This window comes from Mobula hypostoma, chromosome 8 (assembly GCF_963921235.1).
Source record: "Mobula hypostoma chromosome 8, sMobHyp1.1, whole genome shotgun sequence".
NCBI classification, from domain to species: Eukaryota; Metazoa; Chordata; class Chondrichthyes; order Myliobatiformes; family Myliobatidae; genus Mobula; species Mobula hypostoma.
Window position 1 is genome coordinate 14799797 of NC_086104.1, and position 20831 is coordinate 14820627.

Consider the following 20831-nt stretch of genomic DNA (forward strand, 5'->3'; position numbering starts at 1 on the left):
TTGTTTAGTTGCCAACACATTCTGGCTCAGTCTTATTTCCACTATGATATAATAAACATAAATATTCTTCAGGAGGCATTCAGAACATAGAAGAAATGCCTTCCACTTTGGTGGAAGAAATAAACGGACAGACTATTATTTAGATGGGGAGAGAATTCAAAATGCAGAAATGCAAAGGGATTTGGGAGTCATTGTGCAGGATACCCTAAAGGTTAACCTCCAGGTTGAGTTGGTGATGAAGAAGGTGAATGCAATGTTGGCATTCGTTTCTAGAGGTATAGAATATAAGAATAGGGATGTGATGTTGAGGCTCTATAGGGCACTCGTGAGACCACTCGGAGTATTGTGTGCAGTTTTGGAATCCTTATTTTAGAAAGGATATACTGACATTGGAGAGAGTTCAGAGAATATTCACGAGAATAATTCCAGGAATGAAAGGGTTGCCGTATGCGGAACATCTGGCAGCTCTTCGGCTGTATTCCCTGGAGTTCAGGAGAATGAGGCGGGGGGGTCTCATAGAAACATTCTGAATGTTAGAAGGCCTGAACAGATTAGATATGGCAAAGTTATTTCTCATGGTAGGGGAGTCTAGGACAAGAGGGTATGACTTCAGGATGGAAGGTTGTTCATGTAGAACAGAGGTGCGAAAAAATTACTTTACTCAGAGGGTAGTAAATCTGTGGAATTTGTTGCCATGAGCAGCCGTGGAGGCCAAGTTATTGGGTGCATTAAAGGCAGAGATAGGTTATTGATTAGCCAGGGCATCAAAGGGTATGGGGAGAAGGCAGGGGATGACTGGAAGAATTGGATCAGCACTTGATCGAATGGAGCAGATTTGAGGGGCCAAATGGTCTACTTCTGCTCCTATATCTTATGGTTTTAAGGTCTCATGAAAATGTTGAGGACACTTATGTGGCTAGAATAGGTGCAGCAAAAGAAAAGTGCATTAAAAATATCTTTTACAATCTCTGAATAAGTTAATGAAGTGTCACATTTTATTACTTATGCTTGAGTAAGATTTTGTTATTTATAAACAGTATTAATATGAAGGGTTTAAATGTCTGTCATATGCCTTGAAGGTAGGCATCTTTGCAAACTGGTTAACGTATTTTCGTTAACATACCAGTTAACATATTAACAAATTCCAGTCATTTCCACTATGGCTGAGAATAACCTAGTTACTTAATGCAGACGTTGTTCTTTATTCTTGACAAATTAATGGGAGGTTTAGATATGTTTGGATATGTTTGCTTGCTGGCCGAATTAAAATAATACAGTACAAGTGTATCTTTCACTTTTATCACACAGTATAGGAAGAGAAGAACAAAGATTTATGCTTAATGTTATGTACTTGCATGTGGTTGAGAATGGAAGAAAGAGCTTTGGCCCATTGAGTCTACTCCACCATTCCATGATTGGTCATTTATTATCCATCTCAACCCTATTCTCCTGCCTTCTTCCCGTAACCTTTGATATCCTTGCTATTCAAGAATTTACCAACCTCTGCTGTAGATATACCGAATGACTTTGCCTCCATAGCTGTCTGTGGCAGTGAATTCCACAGATTAACCACCCTCTGGCTACGGAGGCTATACCCTCTGGTCCTCGACTCGCCCACTTTAGTAAACTTCCTCTTCATATCCACTCTATCTCGGCTTTTCAATATTCGATATGTTTCAGTGAGATTCACCCCCCTCCCCCCATTCTTATAAACTCCAGCAAGCTTAACACTTATAAGTTGCTAAACTGCTCAAACCATTATCTGGACCACTCTAAGGCCAGAGACACACAAGCGACTTCTGGTGTCAGAATCAGGAGCAAAAAAACAAAACTGCGGCAGAGATGAAGGAACTGAGAAAAGGGAATAGGATTTTTACAGGAGACAGGATGAGAAGAGGAATAGCCAGGATAGCTGTGGGAATTGGTGGGTTTATAAAAGATATTGTTAGACAGTTGTTCTCCAGAGATGGGGAGATCAAGAAAGGGGAGCGAGGTGTCAGAAATGGACCAAATGAATTTAAGGGCAGAATAGAGGTTGGAGGCAAAGTTGATGAAATTAATGAGTTCAGCGTGGGTGCATGAAGAGGCACCAGTGCAGTCATCAGTGTAGCGTAGGAAGAGTTGGGGAGCATTACCAGGGAAGGCTTGGAACATAGACAGTACTACATAGGCAGCGAAAAGCTGGGGCAAAGCTTGGGCTCGTGCAGGTGGCCAAGGCTACAATTTGAGTTTGGAGAAAGTGGGAGAAGCGGAAGGAGAAATTAAGGGTGAAGACCAGTTCTGCCAGATGGATGATGGTGGTGATGGAGGGGAACTGGTTGGATCCTTGTTGAGAAAGAAGTGGAGAGCTTTAAGGCCTTCTTGATGGGGACAAGTGTGTAGGGACAAGACATGCATACTGAAAATTAGGTGGTCAGGGTTAGGGAATTGACAGTTGTTGAGGAGATCGAGAGCATGTTAAGTGTTGTGGGTGTAGGTGAAAAGGGACTAAACCAAGGGGAACAGAATGGAATCAAGGTTTGCAGACATGAGTTCAGTGGGCTGAAGCCAGCAGATTTGTGGGTCTTGAGTAGAAGGTAGAAACAAGCAGTGTGGGGTAAAGGAACTATGAGTTTGGTGGCAGTGGATTGGAGTTCTCCAGAGTCGATGAGGTTAGTGATGGTGTCAGAGACAATTTTTTGATGGTCCTTTTCAAGGAGTAAGTACTAGGATGTGTCTGAGATTTGCCACCTGGCCTCAGCAAGATAGAGGACAGTCCGACACACTACAACAGCAACCCTTTGTGGGTTTTATGATAGGATTGGGATTGGTGCAGAGAGATTAGAAGACAATGCATTAAAAGGGGATAATGTTTGAGGAGGAGAGAGGAGTGCTGAAATCAAGCCAGTTGATGTCTCATCAGCTGGTAGAGATGTAAAAGATCCAGAACAGACAGAGAACCAAAGCAAGGTGTTCGAGAAGAGGGTGAGGGTTGGAGGTGGGAGAAGAGCTCATAGTGCAGGGTGGGGAATTCTTGCCAAAGAAGGAGCTCGGAGACAGAGGCGGTGGAAGAAGAGCTCAGCATCATGGTGGGTTCAGAGTTCCTGTGAATGCTATGCCTGATCTGATTTGGAGTATTGATTTCTTAATTAAAAATGCCGAAAGCAGGAAGACTTGATCATGGAACAAATAGATGCTTTTGTGTTCTTTTGACCTCTGCATTTTATTACAAACGAACAGGAGAACTGATTTCAGTGGGGAAATACCTGTGATTCCATTTCCTTGTAAAATCTGGACCATGTTTCCCAATGATTTCAATGCATTACTTTTAAATTTTTTTAGTATAAATGAACATTTTGCAGTGCATGTTTTGAATATTATTGATGGATAAATCCATGAAAATGCGATGTATGAGATTTAATTGTATTGTTCATGCTTGCTATTTTTATTTTGTGATATTATTTAATCAATTTTTGTCCAGAATGGGGATTGTAAAATATCATGTAAAACTTTATCTTATATCCATGTATTGTTAAGTTATAACACTTTTTGAATGTTTTCTTGGTCATTTTTATGAGCATAGAGTAATGTTGAGTATATCTTTTTTTCACTTAGTTACTGACTATTAGTTCAAGAGTGTTCTATTTGTAATTCATATTTCAAAGAAAAAGTAGTTAGTATCAAGTTGCAATCTATATTTGACATCTGTTAGTTTGTAATTGTATACCAATCACATATGTTAAGGTTGTAATTTGATACTAGAGATGACCACATTTTCTAAAGTAAAATCAATGATGAGGTTGACGAGGACCTTAATTGTCTAAATATTGATTGGGATAATGTTAGAGTGTAGGAAAGGGAGGAATTTCTGAAATCTCAAATAAGTATCGTGGGTACCAGTATGTTGACAGCTAAACTGTGAAGGAGACGTTGTTGGATTTGCTGCTCGTGAATGAGGTGAACAACAGCAGCGAGGTAAGAGCTAGGTTTTGATAAGCAATAGTGAAGAGCAATCAGCAATCTGAAATAAAGCTTCTACAGTAAGTTAAAACTTAGGTATCCTCGTTTTATGTGGGGGATACGCTCCTTGCAGTCGACGCATAGTATGGAAAACGCATAATGTGAATAATTATTTAAATAGAGAAAATAGGGATGCGTTCTGGTGGCTTCCTAAATATGTTTTATCTGTAACTTATTCACATTTTCATACCAATATGACACAGAAGCAGTACCACAAGGCAACATTCGTATTATGTTTCATCAATTTAAGGTAATATTCAACGTAATAAATCATAGAAAGTTAACATACTAGGGTGTACAGTACTCATCAACAGTGGCAGGTGTGTTGGCTCTGGGAGATGAGTGGTTGTTGTGGTGTTGGGCAGCTTTACATGGATGAGATGGATGGTTGTGGGTCATCAGGATCATCAAGGACAGCAAGGGGTGAAGGAAGACTCGCAGAACTCTCAGAACTGCCGGCAGCAGGAGATGACGCCGGTTTGAAGAAAGTGGTGAGGGTTGTTTGCTTGGCAGTTGCCCAGTGGACAGGAAGCATATTCTTACTCAAACCCTTAAGAGCACAGAGGCTTAGTGAATGGTAAACTAAGAGAGGCTTCATCTTACAGACTCCTTCGGCATTGGAACACATAAGCAGAGTCAACCTATCCTTTGCTGCCTTGAAACCTGACGCAGTCTTTTCATCCTTACTTATGTAAGTGCATTTCGGCATATGCTTCCAAAAAATCCCGGTCTGGTCTGCGTTAAACACCTGCTTTGGTGTGATGCCTAACTCAGCTATCATAGCCCGCAACTGCAAAGGGTAGCGTTCAGCAGCTTCGTGGTCAGCACTCGTTTGCTCACCACGAACAGCTAAGTTGTGAAGCCTGTGACGATTAACAAACTTAGAAAACCATCCCCTACTTGCATTAAAGCTAACAATATCACTTGACACTTCCTCACTAGCCTCTGAACAAAGGCGACCATAAATTTCTAAAGCTATCACACGAAGATGATCGGAACTGAGTGTTGTTTTTTTCTTTGTTTCATGCTCAATGTACAAACTCAACATTTTCTCCATTTTTGTCATAATCGGGTTACACACTTTGGTGACAATCTTTGAAGACACTTGTGATGAATCAATCACTGCACTTTTTATTTTCTCAGTATTTTTCTTTGTTTCTGATCGTGGACTCACACAGGCCGAAGTAGCGTCCCAGAGCTGTATTACCTTCACCCGACGCAGCCCTGTTTATAATTTCCAGCTATTTTTCAAGTGTTAAAGTGGTTCTCCGCCGCTTGGCTGATGGCCCAGGACTTGACATAGGATGCTTAGGAGGCATAGTTAAATATTTCAAGCACAAAATCAGTGCACTGTAGGTAATGACAACAAAAGTTTAAGCGCGCAAGATCGCACGTCCACACACTGGCAAAACCAATGCGAGACTGGCAGGAGTGAGACAGGCATGCGCACGTGCCTTGTATTGGCGGGAAAGCGGTGCTTCTTGTCCAAACAGCCTTGCATAACTGAGTTTTGGACATAGATAAGGAGAAGTTGGTAGAAATAGGTTTGACGCATAACTGTGAATCCGCATTGTCTGAAGACGCATATAACGAGGATAGGGTGCATCTCAGATGGAATGTAGCCCGATGAAATTAAATCAGAGGCTGGCAGAAAATCAATTTTGGAACAATGGACGATTGTGATATTTCAAGTATTGGTTAGGTATATTCTCACAAGGGAAGGTAGGGTGACTGTAGCTTAGAGTCTGAGCGATGGGAGTGATTCAGACTATGTTTAATATATGATGCATGTCAGATGAATTCTTAAAGCAAGAACTGTACAAAACAGTTCTTTAAGAATGCAGTATTTTTTTAAAAGGGTAAGTGAAGAAGAAAATTAACTAAAGAGGATAAATTTAGGGTAGCAATACAGGGTAATAAGCAGAAGTTAAAAGCTGTAATCTACTTGGACAAAAATTGATAACTGCTTCAAGGCCACGGGCTAAGGCTAATAGCTAGTCCAGCAGCCAGAGGTCGTGGTCCACATTGGTACCAATGACGTGGGTAGGATGGGTGATGAGGCCCTACACAGTATGTTCAGTGAGTTAACTTAGCATGTAAAAGACAGAATCTCCAGGGTTGTGATCTTGGGATTGCTACCCATGCCACATGGTAGTAAGGCCAGAAATGGGAAGGTCTTACAGTTTAACATGTGGTTAAGGAGCTGGTGCAGGACTCAGAATCAGGTTTAATATCATCAGCATATGTCATGAAATTTGTAAACTTAGCAGCAGCTGTACAATGAAATTCGTGATAATATAGAAATAAATAAATTACATTAAGTATGTATAAATTAAAAAGTGCAAAAAAAGAGAATTTTTAATTTTAAAATGAGGTAGTGTTCATGGGTTCAATGTGCATTTAGAAATTGGATGGCAGAGGGGAAGAAACTGTTCCTGAATTGCTGAGTGTGCCTTCAGGCTTCTGTACCTCCTACCTGATGGTTTTTGGGTTATTGGGCTCTCTTCCAGGGAAGGTTGGACCTGTACAGAAGGATCGGTTTGCACCTAAACTGGAGGCAGACTAATATCCTATCGGGAAGGTTTGCTGGTGCTGCATGGGCTTTAAACTAGAGTTGCAAGAGGATAGCAGCCAGAGTAGTAGAACAGAGAGTGGAGTGGTTTTGGAAAGATTTTGTTAAGCCTACGTGCAAGGTCAGGAATCAAAAGATTAAACATGGTGGGACTAATGTTCTGAGCTTCATATATTTCAATGCAGGGTGTATTGTAGGAAAAGACAATGAGCTTGGGGCATGGATCAGCACGAGGAATTATGACATTGTAGCCATTAGTGAGACCTGGTTGCAGGAGGGACAGGACCAGCTGCTCAATATTCTGGGGTTCCGTTGTTTTAGACATGATGGAGTGGGAGGGATTAAAGGAGAAGGAGTGGCTTTTTTAATCAGGGAAAATATCATGGCATTGCTCAATCAGGACAGACTGGAGAGCTCATCTAGTGAGGCATTATGGGTAGAACTGAGGAATAACAAAGGTATGACCACATTAATTGGATTATAAACCACCCAGCAATCCACGACATTTAGAGCAGCAAATTTGTTGGGAGATTGCAGACTGTTGCAAGAAACAAGGTGATTTTAACTTTCCACATATTGAGTGGGAATTTGATACTGTAAGGGGGCTGGGTGGGAAAGAGTTTGTCAAATGTGTTCAGGAAAGTTTCACTGATCAATACATAGAAGTCCCAACTAGTGTGATACTAGATCTCCTATTAGGGAATAAGACATGACAGGTGACAGATGTTTACGTGTAGGGGAGCACTTTGTATCTTATGATCATAATGCTGTTAGTTTTAAGGTAATTATGGAAAAGGACATTTTTCATCCTGGGGTTGGGATTCTAAATTGGAGAAAGGCCAATTTTGATGGGATCAGAAAGGATCTGGCATGTGTGGATGGAGCGGGGGGGGGGGGTGCCTTCAAAAGTAAAATTTTGAGAGTACAGAGATTGTATGTTCTTGTTAGAAGGAAAGGCAAGAATAGGTTTATGGATTCCTGGTTTTCGAGAGACATTTAGACCCTGGGTAAGAAAAGGAGGGGCATAGCAGGTATACATAAGCAGGAACAAATGAGGTACTTGAGTATAAGAAATACAGGAGAATACTGAAGAAAGAGATCAGGAAGGCTAAAAGAAGACATGAGATTGCTCTAGCAGAAAGAGTGAAGGAAAATCTGAAGGGCTTCTACAGATATATTAAGAGCAAAATGATAGCAAGTGATGAAATTGGTCCTCTGGAAGATCAGAGTGATAGTTATACATGGAGCTGGAAGAGATGGGGAGAGATCTTAAATGGATTTTTTGTATTTGTCTTTACTCGGGAGGTGGACATCGTCTATTGAAGTGAGGAATGCAGCAGCGAGGTCATGAACCCTATACAGATTACAGAAGAGGTGTTTGCTGTCTTGAGGGACGTTAGGGTGGATAAATCCCTAAGGCCTGACAACGTGTTCGCTCGAGCCCTGGGGGAGACTAGTGCAGAAATTGCAGGGGAGTTTAGAATTTTTCAAGCAAATTACCAGGAACATTGATGAGGGCAAGGTGGTAGATGTTGTCTACATAGACTTCAGCAAGGCCTTTGACAAGGTTCTGTATGGGAGGTTGGTTAAGAAGATTCAGTCACGGCATTCAAGAACAGTTAGTAAATTGAATTAGACATTGGCTTTGCTGAAGAAGCCAGAGAGTGGTTGTAGATGGTTGGCTCTCTGACTGGAGGCTTTTCACTAGTGGTGTGCTGCAGGGATTGGTGTTGGGTCCGTTGTTGTTTGTCATTTAAATTAACGATCTGGATGATAATGTGATGAACCGGATCAGCAAATTTATGGATGACATCAAGATTGGGGTGTGGTGGACAGTGAAGAAAGCTATCAAAGCTTGCAGCGCAATTTGGACTATCTGGAAAAACGGCAGATAGAATTTAATGCAGACAAGTGTGAGGTGATGCACTGTAGGAGGAACAACCGGAGTAGGTCTTGCATAGTGAGCATAGGTCACCGAGGAGTATGGTAGGACAGAGGGGTCTGGGAATACAGATCTACAATTCCTTGAAGGAGGCATTGCAGGTAGATAGGGTCATGAAGAAACCCTTTGGCACATTGACCTTCATAAGTCAATGTACTAAGTGCAGGCAATGGGCTGTTGTTTTGAAATTGTATAATGTGTTGGTGAGGCCTACTTTGGTGTACTGTGTGCAGTTTTGGTCACCTACCTACAAGAAAGATTGAAAGTGTGCAGAGAATATTTACAAGGATGTTTCTGGGACTTGAGGACCCAAGTTATAAGGAAAGGCTAAAAAGGTTAGGACTTTATTCCCTGCAACACAGAAGACTGAATGGAGATTTGATAGAGGTATACAAAATGGAGGGGTACAAGTATAGGGTAGCTGAAACCAGGCTTTTTTTCACTGAAGTTGGGTGAGACTACAACAAGAGGTCATGGAATAAGAGTGAAAGGCGAAATATTTAAGGAGAACATGAGGGGAAACTTCTTCCCTCAGAAGGTGGTGAGTGTGAATCAAGCTGCCGGCACAAGTGATGGATGCAGGTTTGATTTCAACATTTAAGGTAAATCTGGATGAGAGAGGTATAGAGAGCTATGGTCTGAGTCCAGGTCAATGGGGCTAGCCAGGTTAATGGGATTAGGTGGGCCAGAGCGCCTGTTTTTGTGCTGAAGTACTCTGACTCAATGTGATGAATATTTACTTGGGAAAAATAAGCGTGGAAACAGAAATGGTAGAGGTAACGAATGAATTGAAACTTGATAAGCCAGATGTTCTGGGAATGTTGGCTATGCAGAGTAGCTAAGCTGTCTTGTACAGAAGGTTTGCCATTGTCTTGGATCAGAATTAGGTCATTTGGCCCATCGAGTCTGCTCTGCCATTCCATCATAGTTGATTTATTATCCCTCTCTCAACCCCTTTCTCCCACCTTCTCCCTGTAACCTTTGATGCCTTTACTAATCAAGAATCTATCAAACTCCACTGTCCATATATCCAATGGCTTGGCATCAACACCCATCTGTGGCGATGAGTTCCACAGATTCACTACCCTCTGGCTAAAGAAATTCCTCTTCATCTCTATTCTAAATGGACGTCCTGGTAACAAGGATACCAGTGGATTAGAGTTGCAAATATGACACTTTTGATCAAGAATATTTTTAAGAACACTAATGCAAGTCACTGACAAGCAAGGTTTTTAAAACCATCATCCAGAAAAAAATAACTGGCATTGTGGAGAGGTTTAAGTTAATTATGGATAGAGCATTGGTTCGTAAATTCATGTTTGATTGTATCATGTTTTTACCAAAAGGAAGACAGTGATTGATGTGAATTTTTAAAATGCATTTGTAAAAGTCCCACATAAGACTGGCTGATAAGGTTAAAGTTCATGGAATAGGAGGTTCAGTGTCAGCTTGGATCAAAATTATATTAAAGATAGAAAGCAGCACATCATGGGAATAGTTATTTTTCCAGACTGGAAGAGGGTAAATGGTGATGTCCACTGAGATCTAGTTCTGGGATGGTGGGTAATTTTGATTTATATTGATGGATATTGTAATACACAGGAACATTTCAATGTTTAGAAATAAGGCAAACAAAAGACCAGTCAATTACAAGAGAACATATTCCAGCAGAGCGGGAAGATAAGTGACTAAATTGTATACAGAGACATGTGAGGTGACACTTTCTGGCAGAAAAGAGGGAGTGAGTCAATGCAGATTTAATAGCTCATTTCAAAGAACCATGGAATGAGCAAGTCATGCATTTTCTGTTAATAAGTCTTTCAAGGTGGCAGGATGCCTTTTGAGTGCTAGTAGAATTTCTAGGATCTTGGACATCATAAATAGGGAAATTTATTAAAAGCCAGGGAAGTTATCTGAAACCTTTTTACCCTCTGGATAGTCCAGATTATGTTCTCCACCACACTTCAAGTATGTAAATATCTTTAACGGGTTGCAGAGGAGAATGGATCCGGGGTAATGAAAATTGGCTGAAATGGAAATGCTGGAAATCAGAAATAAAAATACAAAACTATTTCCACAGTCAGTGATTTAACTGCAGAGTTTCCAATCTCATCCACATTCAGTATTCACAGTCTGGTCTCTTAAGGCAGATTAGGTGATTTCTTTGTGGAGCACACACATTTAATTTGAGTTTTCTTTGCCTGTCACTTTAATTTTCCATCTGACTCCCACCCTGACCTATCTATCTGTGGCTTCCTGCACTGTTATAACAAGGCCTAATGTAAACTTGAAGAACAACTCCTTGTCTTCTATGTGGGCAAATTGCAGCATTCTGGACAGAATTTTAAATTCTACAACTTAAGGTAACTCATTTCATCGGTCTCCATTGGAACAGGTCAGTTCATCCATCTGTGACATTGACTGTGTTTCTCTCTTCATTAGCACAGTCTGATTTGCTGGGCATTTCCTGCAGACCTGTGTTTTTCAATTTTTGCATTCTGGCATCTGTGTTTTCACTATCTATGCCCTTATTTCCTAGATTTATGAATGGCTATGTTCTCCCTCCCTGACAGCTTCCATTAATCCATAGATGAGATGGTTCAGTTTACAGATTATGCCAAAGACAATTCAGACCTTGCTATCAGAAATCTTCACTTTGTCATAACCATCTCCCTCTGCACCCTCCCTGTGGTCTTAACTTGATTACTCTTTCTGAGTTCTGACAAAAGCTTTTTGACTTGCATTGTTAGCTATGTTTCTCTTTCCCTGATGCTGCTTGATCTGATGAGTATTTCCATCGTTTTTTAAAAAAAATTTCAACTGTAATCATTTTGAATGAGCAGGTCATTGTTTTTTAATCGCAAGCAACACACATAAAAGTTGCTGGTGAACGCAACAGGCAGGGCAGCATCTTTAGGAAGAGGTACAGTCGACGTTTTGGGCTGAGACCCTTCGTCAGGACTAACTGAAAGAAGAGCTAGTAAGAAATTTGAAAGTGGGAGGGGGAGGAGTAGATCCGAAATGTTAGGAGAAGAGAGGAGGGGGAGGGATGGAGCCAAGAGCTGGACAGTTGTTTGGCAAAAGGGATACGAGAGGATCATGGGACAGAAGGCCTAGGGAGAAAGAAGTGGGGAGGGGGAAGCCCAGAGGATGAGTAAGGGGTATAGTGAGAGGGACAGAGGGAGAAAAAGGAAAGAGAGAGAGAAAAAAATGTGTATATAAATAACTAAATAACAGATGGGGTATGAGGGGGAGGTGGGGCATTAGTGGAAGTTTGAGAAGTCAACCTTTTAATCTCATGTTCTTTGATTTCGCTAATTACTTTCAGCCTTCCACCAAATTCATGCTGTTTTTTAAATGGAAAAAACAACTGAAGGAAAGTGAAGTCAGTGTTTTATTTGTTTCTGACTAGAGTCGGTTCACTTTCACAATCCTCAGTCATATTTGGAGCATTTATCATTAATTGGATGTCATTTATTTTCCCTTTCAGCAATGTAGTTTTAAGCATATTGCAGGTCTATTACTAAAATGGTCAGATTAAGAGGCTATTAACTAAAACTAATTAATTTGAAAGGGAAGTATTTGATTTTACATTCTAGTTTGGCTGAAATAAATTCCTCAGAAGTAAGTGATTGAAGAATGAGTCCTGTTTGATCAAAATTATTTGGATTATTTTTCTCTTCGGTTAATATGGAAGAACTGAGCAATTCAAGCAAAATATGCTCAGTAGCCACTTTATTAGGTAACTCTTATACCTAATAAAGTGACCACTGAGTGTATGAACGTGGTCTTGTGCTGCTGCAGCCCATCCACTTCAAGTTTTGATGTGTTCTTCTGCACACTACTGTTGTAACCCATGATTGTTTGAGTTGCTGTCACCTTCCTGTCAGCTTGAACCAGTTTGGCCATCTCCTTTGATTTCTCTCACTAACAGTGAATTTTTGCCTAGCACTCGATGTTTTGCTTTGTTTTTCACACCATTGCCTGTAAATTCTAGATACTGTTGGCAATGAAAAGCCCAGGAGATCAGCAGCTTCTGAGATACTGAAACCACCCCATCAGACACCAACAATCATTCTACACTCAAAATCACTTAGATCACATTTCTTCTCCATTCTGATATTTGCTTTGAGCAACAACTGAACCTCTTGAGCATGTCTGCATGCTTTTATGCTTTGAGTTACCGCAACATAATTGGATTAAGGAGCAGGTCTACCTAATAAAGTGGCCACAGAGTGTATAAATCTAAATTGTTAGCATGGGAAACTGCAGTAACTACAAAGCTCTTTTTAAGTGGAAAATGTTATGAAAATGTTACTAAACTGAATTTGACACTGACACACATCCATATTACCCAGATGTCAAAAAGCACGGTGATGTGTTTTTTGCTATGTCTTTTTGGAAGAAGGATGCAGCAGAGAAGTTTGAGTGATTTCTAAATCGCATGTCCTCTGAAGTGACACTTAAAGCTCTATAAAGGATTACCCCTGTAATTCTTTTCCCATTCATGTTCTGAACTATTTTCTTGAGTTAAAATAATGTGCTGTTTCAGAAACCCACTCTTCCGCATGCAGTTGCAAATTTTGTTGTTGGAAAAAGCTGAGAAATGAGAAGATGCAATTGCTTTTCCTGGTGCTGATTTACAGTTCCATAAAATTCCTTTCTTTACCCTAAACATAGAATTTGACTTTTTTTTTATTATTGACACATTTTTTATTTTTAACAATGAGAAGGAAATAAAAGGTTATAATATTTAGCAGACCTACAGTATTTTAGTATTTATACTTTGTAACAGGAAGTGCTAATCTTGCATTTGTACCTAAACATAACTTTGGAATTCCATTGCTTCATTAATGATTATTGAAGTTAGTGAAATTTCTCTTTACATCTAATGAAATGTAGTTTCTTGCCAAATCGAGTTCACTGCAAATTGGTAATTGTTAGTAAACGTACAAAGGTCTTAATCATGTGAGTGCAATCAGCCTCAGGAAGGCTGAACAGATAATGTATAAAAAATCATTAAAATTTAATGTCACTTGTGTCTGCTTACTGAATGGAACAGAGCCAGGATTGGCAGATGGGATTTCACTCAGCGATAACGATTCAGAGACCAACCATATCAATTTTTAAAAGGCTCTGCAGCAAGTATTGTCAGCAAGCTCTAATGAAATGTGTGTTTCTATACTTTGTTTTTAGGTTTTACAGACCAACTTCTTGGTACAGAAGTGCAAACTGCAAAATATGATTATGCATTATTGGAAATGATGGAAGACGGGAAAGAAGAGTCCACTGTACCTTTACAGGCTACAGTGCTGGTTGGCAAATCCTGTTTAAGTGAGCCTGCAATGTATGCTGCTGAAACATCACCAGAGGAGCAAATAGAAGCTGGAAGGGCAAAATCCAGGATACATTCTGATGTTGAGACAGAACACTTGCATTCTGAAAACATCAAAACAGATGAAATCTGCCTTCAGCCACAGGCCACAACACCTTGCAAGGATGTACCAAGTGCTACAAAAGCAATTGAGACAGAGTGTGAGACGCAGGTTGTTACAAATGCTGCTCTATTTCATCATGAGGATATAGATAACCTACAAGACAATTTAACACTTGCTGGCAAAACTACTGAAGAGAGTGAGGAGATTAATTTGAAGTGCAGCAAAACTGTACAATTCATTACAAATGGTGAAACGATGCCAAAACATAGCAATTATGTATTGCAAAACCATGTTAGAAGTAATTCCAGTGATTGCGTGCATGAAGACTCATGGAATCTACAGAATATAAGTGACTCAGAAGGAACTATGGAGGCAGATGGGCGAACAGCAAAACAAAACTATGCAGGTGTATTGAGTGAAATGAATAAAAGTTATCAACAGATGGGTTCAGAAGTGGAGCAGGAAATTCAGAGCCGTGTGGAGTTTAGTGAGTGTCAGATATCACGTGAAGATGTAGAGAAGCAAGGTGATGAAAACATGGAAGGACTTTCCAGCTTTGAACACAACATCTCATCCAGTCAGAGGAATGGCACTGAAGAGTTACTGCAATTCAATGACAATTCGCTTTCCTTGGATGAACTTGCAAAAAGGATTCAAATAGAAGAGGTATATATATATTTAACTTCAACTTTTGATTTAATTTTTAGAATGATGATGTATTTTTACAGAATTGTGGCAGCACAGGAGGTTATTTGACACTTCAGGTTCCAGCTCTCAAAAGTAGTGCAGATGGTCCCTGTGCTTGTCATTTTTCTATTAACCGTGAGCTTTCTTCCTTTTCAAGTACTGATCTAATTTTGAAAGTCATAATCAAATCTGCCTTCATATCTCTGATGGCAAATTTATCAAAGATAGTATTCAGTCCGTCAAAATATTTTTCTTCTTGTTGGTTTTGGTTATTTTCTTCTGCGTCCTTTGATTTTCAATTCTTCCACAAAGAGAGCAGACTCGACAGGCTGAATGGCATAATTCTTTTCCTATGTCTTATGGTTATATGGAGATAAGTTTCCCTATGTATTTTTACCTAAATCCTACATTATTTTTTGAGAAATTCACATTTTACTAAACTGATAGGTGTAATACTGCATTTGTAACTAAATTAGTGTTTTATGTCTTCCCCTCTATGGTTTTCATGGTAAAGGGGTGGTAAAATAAGTTATTTGGTTTATACTGTCACATGTATGGCTTGGTAACACCATGGTTAGTGTAACGTTATTCCAGCATCAGCAACCTGGGTTCAATTCTTGCTCTGGTTTTCTCCCACATTCCAAAGACATGCAGGTTTGTAGGTAAATTGGTCACATAGGTTTAATTAGATGATGGAGTCTCGTGGTCCTGTTACAGTTTTTGCATCTTGAAATAATATAAGTGAGAAACTTGTCTTGAATATTGTCCCTGCACATCAGTTCAGTACAGCAGTGCATTGAGACAGTACAAGTTAAAACAGTAACCATGTACAGAATGAAGTGTTACAGTTACAGAGAAAGTACAGTGCTGGTAAAAAATAAAGTGCAAGGTCATAATGAGGTAGGTAGATTGTGAGGTCAAGAGTCCATCTTATTGTACTAGGGAACTATTCAATGGTCTTATAGCAGGGTAGAAGTTGTCTTGAGTCTGATGGTATGTGCTTTCAGGCATTTATATCTTCTGCCTGATGGGAGGGGGGAAAGAGAGAATGTTTGGGATGGGTGGGGTTGCTGATTATGCTGGCTACTTTACTCAGGCAACAAGTAGACTGAGTCCATGGAGGGGGGAGAGGTTTGAGAGATGCGCTGAGCTGCCCCACAATATATCAAGCCATGATGCATCTGGATAAGATGCTTCTTCAGCCTCCTGAAGATGTAAAGGTACTGATGAGCTTTCTTGGCTGTGCTGCCAATGTGGTTGGTCATTGGTGATGTTTACTCCTAGGAATTTGAAGTTCTCAACCCCCTTGACCTCAGCCCCATTGATGTAAACAGGAGTATGTGCACCAACCCCCTCCCCCTGTGAAGTCATTGACCAGCTGTTTTGGTGACATGGAGAGAAAGGTTGTTGTGATGACTGTGACTCATCATTATTTGAGGTATGACTCACTACAATAATATCATCTGCCTACTTGTAGATGGAGTTAGAGTAGAATCTGACCATACAGTTGTGTGTGTGTATAGGGAATCGAGTGAGGGACCTAAGACACAATCCTGTGGGGCAGAAGTGGTGAGGACAAACATAGTGAAGTGTTGTTGCCTATCTTTAATGACTCTGGTGTATTAATGAGGAAGTCAAGGTTCCAATGCAAAGGGAGGTGTTGAGTCCCACATCGAGGAGTTTGGATATGAATTTACTTGGAATTTTTGCATTGAAGGCCGAGCTGTGGTCATAAACATTAGTCTAATGTGGGTGTCTTTACTGTTCAGATTCTCCAGAGATGTAGGGCCAATGAGATGGCATCTGCCATATACCTCTTTTGGCAGTGGGTGAATTGCAGTGGGTCAAAGTTGTCTGGGAGGCTGGTATTAATGCATACCATGTCCAGCCTCTTGAAACTCTTTATGATTGTCGATGTCAGAGCCACTAAGTGATAGTCATCACATTACTTTGTTTTTCTTTGGGACTGGGATGATAGTGGTCTTGTTAAAGCAAATGGGAAACTGAGTACAAAGCAGAGAGAGGTTACAAACATATGTAAATATCCCTGCCAGCCAATCTGTGCAGGATCTAATGACACAGCCAGGGGCACCATCCAGCCCAGTTGCTTTCTATGGTTCACTCTCCAGAAGACAGATATTGCATTCAGAGTGGTTGACAGTGGGTTCAGGTGCATTGGAAGCTGTTGGGGTGGATGACATTCCAATCCCCTTTGTTCAAAATGTGTACAGAATGTGTTAAGCTCATGGGGAAGGGATGTGCTGTTGTTGGTGACTTTGTCTTGTAGCATGTAAGCATTACACAACTTTTAGCTTGTCTGGGACTTGATTTTGGACTCGTATTGACTCTTGGCATAATTGGTATTTTTATGGAAGTCATATCTCAATTTCCTGTGAAGGTTAGGGTCACCTGATTTGAATACTGCAGTCCTAGACTTCATTAAGAAATTGATCTCTTATTCATCTGTGGTTTCCAGTTTGGGAACATCTGAATTATCCTCTTTGGTACACAGCCCTTCACACATTAAACAAATAAAACTGATGTGGTGTGTCAGTTTATATTTCCATCTACACTGTATACAATACTACTAGTTTTTGGATATCTATCCCATTAAGGTCTGAGATTTCATAGAGTCTTGGGTTGCTGCCAGAAGACCCGCTTGTAGTATGCCACTGCTCCCATCCTGCCAACATTAGTAATTAGTCATTATCCCCACAATATGTCTCCTGCTCTTCAATCAATTTCTAGACCAGGTCAGGTCAATAAATTACTTTCAATCCCATGAACTTCAACTTCAGTTGTTTGCCTCATGAGTATTTTGATCAAGTACCTTCTGGAAATCCATACAAATAACATGATTAGACACTTCCCTGTCCACTACTTCAGCCATATCCTCAAAATCTAAAACTAAGACAGCAAAATAATCATATAAAAATCACAAATAAACAGAACAATTTTCTTTTAAGTTACTATTCAAATAAGAAATTGTGCAAGGACAGACAACAGAAGTGGATTCCATTTGGATTTTAATTTTGAATCTGGGTATTAAGCATCAATAAGAATCCAGGAACAGAGTGACTGTGTTCTATATGTGCATAAAACTATAAAACTGTCAGAGTAGGTTAGGAAACAGAACAACAAATGGGATAAATTAATGTGGTAAGGTAACAAATAGAATCTTCATCTTTATAAATAAATGTACAGAATAAATATGTAATACAGCCCCTCAAAAATGTCAGCTTCATCTCCATTTTCCTGCTCCCAACTCACAAACCTCTATTCCCCTGTCGTTCAAAGATCGACACTTGAATACACTTAACCCCATAGCTACCTCAGTACAATCATGCTCATTTCAGAACTGGCATAGAAAATTTAGCTTGACTTCCGTCTTTAAGTGTTCAATTTTTTAACCCTTGCTCTGTGCTTCTACATTCCTTTCATGGGGAAAATATCATAAGACCATAAGACTATAAGATATAGGAGCAGAATTAGGCCATTTGGCCCATCACACCAAAATTGTGGAAAGGCTATGATTCAGATCATATGATTCAACTTTCATTCCCTCTGCGTGGTTAAGCCTTTCACTACTGAAATTGCCCACTGTGTCTGCTTCCTCTACTTTTAGTCAGTTTATTCCAATTCATAATAAGTTAGTGTGTATATAAAAGAAACAAAATCTTCCTGTCTCAGCTTTATCTCATGGTGCTTGAATGAGTACTCATTGGACACAAGTCTCTAGGCCCAAATGTCAGTTGAAGAGAATGAATCATATCTTTTCAAAAAAAGTTCTGAGCCTTATGTTGTGGGAATAACAGAGACATGGCTTCAAATGGACAGGGCCTGGGAAATGAATATTCAAGAGAATACGTCTTATCAAAAGTACAGACTGATGGGCAGAGGGGGTGGGGTGGCTCTGTTGGTGAGGAATGATATTCAGTCCCTTGCGAGGGCGGGGGACATAGAATCAGGAGATGTAGAGTCAGTATGGATAGAACTGAGAAATTCTAAGGGTAGAAAGACCCTAATAGGGGTTATCTACAGGCCCCCAAACAGTAGTCTGGATGTAGGGTGTAAGTTGAATCAAGGGTTAAAATTGGCATGTCACAAAGGTAATGCTACAGTTGTTATGGGGGACTTCAACATGCAGGTAGACTGGAGGAATCAGGTTGGTACTGGACCTCAAGAAAGGGAGTTTGTGGAGTCCCTCTGAGATGGATTCTTAGAACAGCTTATACTGGAGCCTACCAGAGAGAACGCAATTCTAGGTTTAGTGTTGTGCAATGAACTGGATTTGATCAGGGACCTCAAGGTAAAGGAGCCATTAGGAGGTAGTGACCATAATATGATAAGTTTTAATCTACAATTTGAGAGGGAGAAGGGAAACTCGGAAGAGTTAGTATTACAGTTGAACAAAGGGAACTATGGTGCTATGAGGGAGCAGCTGGCCAAAGTTCAATGAAACAATACCCTAGCAGGGATGACAGTGGAACAGCAATGGCAAGTGTTTCTGGGAATAATGCGGAAGGTGCAGGATCAGTTCATTCCAGAGAGGAAGAAAGATCCTAACGGGAGGCCGTGGCTGACAAGGGAAGTAATGGACAGTATAAAAATAAAAGAGAAGAAGTATAACATAGCAAAGACGAGTGGGAAGCCGGAGGATTGGGAAACTTTTAAAGAGCAACAGAAGGTAACTAAAAAGGCAATACGCGGAGAAAAAATAAGTACGAAGGTAAACTAGCCAAGAATATAAAGGAGGATAGTAAAAGCTTCTTTAGGTATGTGTAAAGGAAAAAAAATAGCTAAGACAGAAGCGGGTGAATTTATCATGGGGAACAAGGAAATGGCAGACGAGTTGAATCAGGTACTTTGGATCTGTCTTCACTAGGGAAGACACAAACAATCTCCCAGATGTAATAGTGGCCAAAGGACCTAGGGTAATGGATGAATTGAAGGAAATTTATATTAGGCAGGAAATGATGTTGGATAGGCTGTTGGGTCTGAAGGCTGATAAGTCCCCGGGACCTGATGGTCTGCATCCCAGGGTACTTAAGGAGGTGGCTTTAGAAATCGTGGATGCATTGGTAATCATTTTCCAATGTTCTATAGATTCAGGATCAGTTCCTGTGGATTGGAGGGTGGCTAATGTTGTCCCTCTCTTCAAGAAGGGAGGAAGAGAGAAAACAGGGAATTATAGACGGTTAGCCTGACGTCGGTGGTGGGAAAGATGCTGGAGTCAATTATAAAAGATGAAATTACGACACATCTGGATAGCAGTAACAGGATCGGTCCGAGTCAGCATGGATTTACGAAGGGGAAATCGTGCTTGACTAATCTTCTGGAATTTTTTGAGGATGTAACTATGAAAATGGACAAGGGAGAGCCAGTGGATGTAGTGTACCTGGACTTTCAGAAAGCCTTTGATGAAGTCCCACATAGGAGATTAGTGGGCAAAATTAGGGCACATGGTATTGGGGGCAGAGTACTGACATGGATTGAAAATTGGCCAGCTGACAGAAAACAAAGAGTAGCGATTAACGGGTCCCTTTCGGAATGGCAGGCGGTGACCAGTGGGGTACCGCAGGGTTCAGTGCTGGGACCGCAGCTGTTTACGATATATATTAATGATTTAGATGAGGGAATTAAAAGTAACATTAGCAAATTTGCCGATGACATAAAGCTGGGTGGCAGTGTGAAATGTGAGCAGGATGTTATGAGAACGCAGGGTGACTTGGACAGGCTGGGTGAGTGGACAGATGCAGTTTAATGTGGATAAAGGTGAGGTTATCCACTTTGGTGGTAAGAACGGGAAGGCAGATTATTATCTAAATGGAGTCAAGTTAGGAAAAGGGGAAGCACTACGAGATCTAGGTGTTCTTGTACATCAGTCACTGAAGGCAAGCATGCAAGTATAGCAGGCAGTGAAGAAAGCTAACAGCATGCTTTCCTTCATAACAAGGGGAATTGAGTATAAGAGCAACAGGACCCTGGTGAGACCACATCTGGAGTACTGTGTGCAGTTCTGGTCTCCAAATTTGAGGAAGGGCATTCTTGCTATTGAGGGAGTGCAGTGTTGGTTCACAAGGTTAATTCCCGGGATGGCGGGACTGTCATATGTTGAAAGGTTGGAGCGACTGGGCTTGTATACTCCGGAATTTAGAAGGCTGAGAGGGGATCTTATTGAAACATATAAGAT

General features: G+C 40.5%; 1 protein-coding gene across 5 annotated transcripts in view; it reads left to right on the forward strand.

The window, feature by feature from the left end:
• cnsta (consortin, connexin sorting protein a) overlaps window positions 1-20831 on the forward strand; it is a 110044-nt gene that overhangs the window by 68051 nt on the left and 21162 nt on the right. For all 5 annotated transcript variants that reach the window (XM_063055482.1, XM_063055484.1, XM_063055486.1 and 2 more), the window contains one exon: window positions 13710-14617. In XM_063055482.1, coding sequence (XP_062911552.1) covers window positions 13710-14617 — 908 coding nt within the window. The remainder of the gene's footprint in view (window positions 1-13709; window positions 14618-20831) is intronic.